At 36.4% G+C, this 7,863-nt stretch overlaps 1 protein-coding gene across 3 annotated transcripts; it reads left to right on the top strand.

Annotated features, from left to right (window-relative positions):
- Window positions 1-270: 270 nt before the first annotated feature.
- Window positions 271-4,155, top strand: LOC131013457 (uncharacterized). 3 transcript variants are annotated; one of them, XR_009097702.1, is made up of 9 exons: window positions 271-527; window positions 617-792; window positions 901-1,014; window positions 1,614-1,682; window positions 1,783-1,836; window positions 2,020-2,163; window positions 2,939-3,066; window positions 3,439-3,519; window positions 3,625-3,681. XR_009097702.1 is itself a non-coding variant. In XM_057941548.1 (9 exons), the coding sequence occupies exons 1-8, from the start codon at window positions 356-358 to the stop codon at window positions 3,688-3,690; spliced, it is 876 nt and encodes a 291-aa protein (XP_057797531.1). In that variant the 5' UTR covers window positions 273-355; the 3' UTR covers window positions 3,691-3,720; window positions 3,803-4,155. The 3 variants fall into 3 exon arrangements, 2 of the variants coding, with proteins under 2 accessions (XP_057797532.1, XP_057797531.1); XM_057941548.1 differs by lacking the exon at window positions 2,939-3,066 and adding an exon at window positions 3,803-4,155 and having other exon boundaries at window positions 273-527; window positions 3,625-3,720; XM_057941549.1 differs by lacking the exons at window positions 2,939-3,066; window positions 3,625-3,681 and having other exon boundaries at window positions 3,387-3,502.
- The last annotated feature ends 3,708 nt before the right edge of the window (window positions 4,156-7,863 follow it).

Below are 7,863 nucleotides of genomic sequence, written 5' to 3'. Positions count from 1 at the left end.
CCCGACTCTACGACTCAGCTCTGCCGACTCTGCTCTGCTCTACTCTACTGACCCCCCACTGCGTGCCACATCAACTTGGTATTACCACGTGGGCGACAGGTCAGCTTGGTATTACCACGTAAGCGACACGTCAGCTCGGAGCTTCATCGGAGAAAAAAACATGGAAAAATTGTTCAACCCCATAAGTACATGAAAATTTGATAAAGAAAAAATTCATAGAAAATTTGGAAATGGACCCAAAGTTCATGGTTTTTCACGGTATTAACCCAATAATAAAATGTCTAAAATCTGCGAACGTTAACAGAACAAACTCAGACGAGCGGAGCTAGCGTCTGAGTCGGTTAACTCAGTCGCAATGACAAGATCGTTGGTACTGCTTCTCGCCTCTCTCTTTCTCTCTGTAACGGCAACGAACGCCGTCGATTCTCCGGCCGATAGCGCAGCGCCGCCGTCTTGTTCGGATCACTGGAGCCAAAAGTCTATTGCGTGTGAGGTGGAAGGGGCGAAGCTCAAATTCGCTCGATTAGGTATTCTCTATTACGATAGGTGAGCGATTTTATCATGCTTCGTTTGAAATTAAGATTTGATACTGAGTTGCTGCAGTTCTGAATCGCAGAATCGATACTCGAGGAAAAAATTGGAGACTTAAACGCGAGAACTCAGTATTTCGGTGATTGCCAGAGGAGAATCGAAGAGTTGACATCAGAGATTGATCGTCTGAAAACTGTGTTTTCGGATTTTGAGGAAGATCAGTCGCGTAAAAATGTGAACCTCAGTGCTCTTGAGGAAGAGGTATTGTTTAATGTAGTAGCGATAGGTTCTGCATCCTTGTTGTTAGACTAGTTTGCTAAATTTATGATTTTGGGAATGGAATCAAATGAATGTGCTGTATTTACGTAGGTCAGACTTCTCTGGGCAGCCTCTCGTAAGAATAACTTTGAAATCTACGGTTTGGAGCAAAAAGCATTTGATGCTGAAAGAAGGTTAAAAGCAGTTGCTTCACAAGTTGAAGAGGTTCGTTCATTAGGTCGTATTAGAATCTTGTGGTGCCATTATTAGCAGACGAAATCCTCTATATGCAAGTGACGTTTTGATCATATTTTAATCTTTTATGGCAGCAATGTGAAGTTTAAGAATTAAAAAAAAAAAAAAATTGACTACTAAAATGTCTAATAAACCTTGAAGAATTTCTAGACTGTATATGGTGGCAATCCTACAGTTGGTAGATGAGACTAGTGCATCTCATTTTCATACTAAGTAGTGTTATAACATGTTTGCTGGATGTTTTCCCTTTATGTGTGTATGCATGCAGACTTACTGATCAAGTCGGTGCTTTTGAAATTATTGGATAGTTTGTCAATCGTGATTGCCCTGAATGAACATAATTTTGCGGAATATTGGCTCTCATCGTACTTATAAAAATTGTTAAAACTCGTGTTCTCTTATGATAAAAGGATCCAACTACGGAAGCAGATGAGATTGTATGTACTATTTCAATTCAGCAGAGGTGTCTAATGTTTTCATAAATAGGATGCAAATTATTCAATATAGAGATCTGGTCAGTAGATCATAAGCATTATTTAGCTCTCCTTATTTAGTGATTCTGTGTGCAGACATCTCAAATTGTATCAGAACAGTGGATTCAAATTCAGAAACTTGAGCAGGCTCTTTACATGGTTGAGGTATTTGTGTATTTCATCTTTGTTCTCCAAAGGTGTGTGTACCATTACTTTATGAAAAACCTCTTTACTGATCGATTGCACGATCATATTTGTCCTACAGGTGCGGACATCAAAAATTAGAAAGGAACTCTGGAAAAGATGCCCAGTTGTTAAGGTATTGTGTTTCCTTAATACTTTAATCTGTGGGATCTACTTCTTCCCATTCTACAGAATTGTTAGCCAAGATCTGTTGACGAGAGTTTTACTGTTTAGCTTGCAGAGTCTAAATCTTTTCCATTTCCCGTTTTCCCTCTTTATCTGAATTTGCAAGCTGAGAACGATGCTCTTTGCTCTGTAGTTCTTTGTAAATCTTTACGGTGATTTTCTCAAAACACTGATGGGGATCTTGGATCCTTATGTCCCGAGGGATGGATCTATGTTTGCTATTGTGAGATCTCAAGCTTTCCAGACATTTGCAACTGTGAAGCATTACCATCATCAGGTATCGACTTTATTCCTTGCTGCTCAATTGCATTTGTAGGCTTCATATTAACATGATATATTGTCAGGTTGTAGGAAAGTATCTGCTATATAGTTGCATAGTATGTGTGTGCTATGGGGTAGTAGCATAGTATGTGTCCACGCTATGGGGAATTTTGCATCAAGTAATTTCCCTTTTGTTCTGATCTTGATATCCTGACACTGATTCAGCTCCTGACTTGGAATGTGTTAGCTTAGGCTTTTGGAGACAAAAATATGTAAGATAACTAGATAAGGCATGAGATTCTATGGATTGCAATCTCTGAACTTTAAGTCATATAACTATTTCAATTTTTTCAAACTCATGCATAACACTGACATAACCCATTAGCATAACTTATTTTATAATAGATCTGGAGCTTGGTCAAAACTCGGCTTATGATAAGATGGTAGGTTGTAAGTGGTAATCTAAACAAGAATGCAATTGTGTTATTCTGAGATTGACTTTTGGATGAGTGCACCATATGTGAATATTGTGGTACAACTTCATTGTGAAGAATTGACTATGTTAATAATTGACCACTCAAGAACATACACTTCTTCTTCCTGTGTGTTTCTCATGAATCTGTTCAGGTGCGTATTAGTTATTAGATTTGAGAAGGGTGTATTAGCTTTGTCATTGCTTCAAACATACATTGCTGAAGAAATGTTGCAGGAGTTCAGACTTTTAGACAGCAACTATTTTTTGGAAATGAATTTAAATATGAACGATAAGCAAAGTTATTCTTGCAATGCAGCTAGGCTTCTCTGCTTGCGCAAAGATAGAACCTTCTAGTATCGTGAATGTTAGGATGCATCAAATAACTACGATTTATTGGTTATGACTTATGAAGAAGTTCACTGCTCCCCTCACTTTCTATGCCAGGTTTTCCTCTGTTTCAGACATTGTTGATTTGTGTGCTTTTCTGTTAATGTTTTAAGAAATTTGGTAATTAACTGTGAGTGAAGTGATTAGGCTAACTGTTTCACAAAAGAGAAAGCAAAAGTTCATTGTAGTTTCATTGAATAAAGTACCTAGACGTCCTACTAAATTATGAATTATAGATGCATCTTTGCAGCTATTCACTTTTCTCAAGCAGCATATTTGGAATTTAACTGAATATTTGATCATATTATTTTACTACTAAATGTTTGCCTAATTGAAATTCAATAGTAAATATTATTGAGCTTGACTATTTAGAGAAGGTTATTGCATCAGCCTTCGGCGTATTGTGAAGTAACAATTCTTGAATTATAGTTGCAAGGAGTTGTAAGACATGCAATTGAGAGCCATGAACTAACTGCATCTCTTGCTCACGAGGAGGTTGTATTTTTTGTGGTATGATCTTTTCCTTACCTTATGTTATCGAACTTTCTCCATCTAATCTTGCCACAAAAATGTTTTGAACATTTATCCTGAATCTAAACTCAATCTGCCAATTAGGCATCAGCCCTCGTTGCTTTCCCCATAATGATGGCCTGCATGTTACTCCTATCACAATTTAGCTAGCTGGAAACAGTGACGGCCTTGTGGATATAGGTAATATGCTAATCCATTTGGAGTAATTTGAAAATCTCCAGTCACGTTTTATCCAATGATATTTTCGGTGGTCAATTGCCAGGAAGTCGATAGGGGCAAATCTTCTGGCAAATGCTGTGGGATTAAGGACTATCTTGGTTGTTGCCTATAAAGAGGACCTTAAGGATATTTCCAATATGAATGCTGATATTAGCGTCTCGTCTCTGCAACCCTTCGACTGCAGGTCGAGTTTTCCATGGCAGGGGCGACTGGAAGGTTTACTGCGGTTTAAGCATGTTAAATCTTTCAGTAGGACTGCTTCATATATAGTTACATTTTTTTGAGAGGGGGAAAATGCTGTGTTTTTTGCTGCTGATTCTTGTAATTTTCGGTTGCAGTAATCATAGAGAAACATTTTAGATATTAGCAAATATATTTGAAGTACTCTCTTTTTAATATGCTTTGCAAATATTTGATGTTTTATAGTTCTTAATATGTAATTTATTGAAGCTTATATAGTTGGAAGATTTAGGGTTCTTTCATATGGTAGAAAGATTTCGAAAAAAAATCGTAATTTCGTGAAGGTTATGCCATGAAGTCATAAATATGTCAAAGTTGGGTTCACAAAGTATAAAATCTAATTTTCACGCAATTTTTTATTTATTGAGTGAAAGCCTACCTCGAACAACATTATTTGAATGCTGAGAATTACTTGAGCAACATCTGCATAATTTTGTTCTAGAAGAGTGTTTTAAATATTAAATTTTCTCATTTTTTACAGAGCTCTCGTGACCAAAAATCAAAGTTGAAAATACACAGAAAGAGAAAAAAATATTTTATACTCCAATATTTACATTTTTTTTTCACAATTGCACCATAACATATTTCAAAATTGATTCATAATATAAAAAATAGTTATAAATTAACACCTATTACTATCGACTGATTTTCAATTCAGCACACCGGAAATCCACATGGACAATGATATGGATTTTTTATATTTTTTGTTCAAATATAAAATGCAATCTTTACCTCATTCTTTATCCGTTTTCACATAAATACCCCAATGTATGGATAATTATAAAGTGGAAGCCATAGCAAAATTATTCTTAAAAATCAAAATAAGTAAAGATATTATGGTATTCCCTCCGTCCCACGAATTTGGACACTTTTTTTCTTTTTGAGCGGTCCTACGAATCTTGACACATTTCTAAATAAGATAATAAATTATTACCTTTTATCTTCTACTTCATCACTTTTATTACATTCTTTCTTCTACTTTATCACTTTTATACTTTATTAACTATACACTTAAAACATTGACCTATAATTCTTTAATTTCCGTACAAAAATTAAACGTGTCAAGATTCGTGGGATGGAGGGAGTAATATCAAAATTTGTAAAAGTCCTTTCACAAATTTTAATAAACAATAGATCTAAATCTTCAAAAGTGGGCTTGGTCGGAGATTCCGGCAGTTGGCCTTTGTTTGAGAGACGTGTTCTCTCTAGAGAGGTTGGGTTGAAAACACCTGGTAAGGGCTCGGCCCAGTTGGGTTTGGTGAGCCTGTTTTGCTCTTCGTTTCTTTTTTTCTGGGCTTTGGAAGGATGCAGCTTCTGGTGTTAGTCTGTCTCTTTGGTTCCCGTTACTTTTTACTCCTTCCGTTTGATAATGCTTTGCTATTTTTTTGTTTGTTTCATTAATAATGATATATTTTTTAAAAAGTGGAAAATTGCACTTAAAAGGGTGATTAATTGAGCTTATAAATTTTTTAAAATAATTTGTAAATCTTTTAAAAGTATTTGGTAAAATAAAATTTTAAACATATTATAAGCTCTAAAAATAAGTTTGAAGAGCTTATAAGCTCCTCAAAAAATAAGTTTCTCTAACTTACTTCATATAATCTTAAATGCAACAATCATTTTACAAATATTATTCAATTATAACTTATTATTTTCATAATATATCACTTCAAGTTAATTTCTCTTTGATTTTCTCTATCTAACTAATATTCTTTCTCTAGCAAAAAAAAAGAAAAAAAAATTCTCTTAAGCTTATAAGCTCAATTATCCAAATAATTTAACAACTTATAATCTCTTACATTTTATAAGCTCTTAAAATATTTTATAAACTAGTAGAACTTATGAGCTCTTTAAAATAAGCTTAGACAAACACTCTCTTAAATGTGATGTTTACTGTTTATTTTCTATGCATGCATGTGAAAGCACTCTTATTCTTATGTATCTCGGTTTTTTTTTTTTTTAAAGCAAGAACATTTATACTAAAAGAACAAAAGTTCTCGCAACTCTAAGAGCATCCCAGTGCAGGAGTCCCTTTGGGGCTCTATAGAGATGGGGTCTTCTATAGCACCCTTGAGCCTTCACAACAAGAGGCTCTATAGATTTTTTATTCCATTCTTAAAAATTGAATTCTAAATAAAATATCAAATGAATTTTTTATTAAATTTAAATTTAAAAATTATAATAATCCTAAAAAGGTTACATTGAAACAAAATTTGATATCATTAGAGCAGTTCGGGGGTTCTTCCTGAACTCTTATCTTCCCCATGGATGCAATGCCAACACCTTGGTTTTAATCCCTAAAACCGACATGATCTCCTCGGTCGCGGATCTCAGGCCGATAATTTTATCGAATTTCTTTTTCAAGATCATCTCCAAAATCTTGGCGGTCAGACTAAATAAAGTTGCTGCGGCCACGGTCTCTCAAAATCAGTTCGGGTTTATTAGCAGGCGCTCCATTCATGACTGTATAATGCTTGGTTCTGAGGGGTTCAATTGTATGGATCGCACCAACCATGGCTCTAATATGGCCAGCAAAATTGACATCAAGAAAGCCTTCGACACGATGAGCTGGGATTTCATCTTCAAGGTCTTTAAAGTTATGGGATTTCAGGAGAAGTTCATATCTTGGATCTCCCTAATTTTTCATTCCGCCAGGATCTCCATTCTCTACAACGGTAGGCTCAGCGGCTATTTTCCCTGCACTCGTGGGGTCCGGCAAGGGAATCCGCTTTCTCCCATTATTTTTGGCATTGCTGAGGATGTGCTCAGTCAGTTAATCATTAACTGCGTTAACTCAAGACATCTCATTCCTATGAGCTTCAGTAGGAGCATGAATTTTCCTACACATTTGCTTTATGCTGATGATGTGTTGCTTTTCTGTAAAGCTTCGCGCCGCAATGCAAAGAAGATTAAACATATTCTTGAGTACTATGAATCGATTTCCGGCCAGGTTTGCAGTTTGGAAAAGTCGCGGATTTACTTCTCGAAGGGTGTTACCACTCCAATGAAAAGAGGCATAAGTCAAGCTTTGGGTTTCACGCAGGGTGGAGATAGGGTGAATTACTTAGGTTCTCCTCTTTTTGTTGGAAGACCAAAGACGTCCCATTTGATTGGCATCAAGGATCGCATTGTGCATAAGTTCTCTAGATGGGCGGGTCTTAATCTTTCTATGGATGGTCGTCTCTGTCTTGTGAAGTCGGTTATTCAGAGTTCCATCATTCACACTATGATGGTCTTCCGTTGGCCAAAGTCGCTTCTTTATGATTTGGATCGCAGCTGCAGAAATTTTATCTGGACGGGGAAAACGGATTCAAAGCCTTCGTGCGCTGTTAAATGGAGTAGATGTTGCACTATTAAAGAAGAGGGAGGCCTTGGAATTCGCTCTTTTACTATAATGAATAAAAGTTATCTTATGAGGATGGCGTGGAAGCTCATTAAAGGGGAGGAATTCCCACACCGGTTGATGAGGTCGAGATATCTGGATAAGTTTGGTCACGCCAAAAAACATGTGGCTAATTCTTCGGTTTGGGTTGGCTTGAAACATGAGGTTGACGATCTAGTGAATCGTTCTTTTGCGGAGATTGGAGACGGCGTCAATACTTTATTTTGGACGGATGATTGGTTGGGCTATAGGCTGTGCGATCGGCTTTCGGTTCCTTCATACCTTCATGGGCTGCTCACGCATTCGGTGGCAGATTACTACTTCGATGATTGTTGGCATTTTTCTGAAAATTTTGTGCTTAGTTTCCCTGAGATTGTTTGTGATATTCTTATTCTCCCGATGAATTCTGGACCGGATACTAGGTTTTGGAAACCTTCCCTTAGTGGCAATGTTACTTCTGCGCTTGCCTTTTCTAATAGCTG

Source organism: Salvia miltiorrhiza, chromosome 2 (genome assembly GCF_028751815.1).
Source record: "Salvia miltiorrhiza cultivar Shanhuang (shh) chromosome 2, IMPLAD_Smil_shh, whole genome shotgun sequence".
Taxonomy (NCBI): Eukaryota; Viridiplantae; Streptophyta; class Magnoliopsida; order Lamiales; family Lamiaceae; genus Salvia; species Salvia miltiorrhiza.
This window is presented reverse-complemented; position numbering and strand designations above follow the sequence as displayed.

Bases quoted from the DNA above. Each gene is read 5' to 3' on its own strand.
- LOC131013457 (XM_057941548.1), top strand. From the start codon at position 356: ATGACAAGATCGTTGGTACTGCTTCTCGCCTCTCTCTTTCTCTCTGTA. The intron at 793-900 runs GTATTGTTTAAT...GTATTTACGTAG, and splicing joins TCAGTGCTCTTGAGGAAGAG to GTCAGACTTCTCTGGGCAGC. The intron at 1,015-1,613 runs GTTCGTTCATTA...TTCTGTGTGCAG, and splicing joins TTGCTTCACAAGTTGAAGAG to ACATCTCAAATTGTATCAGA.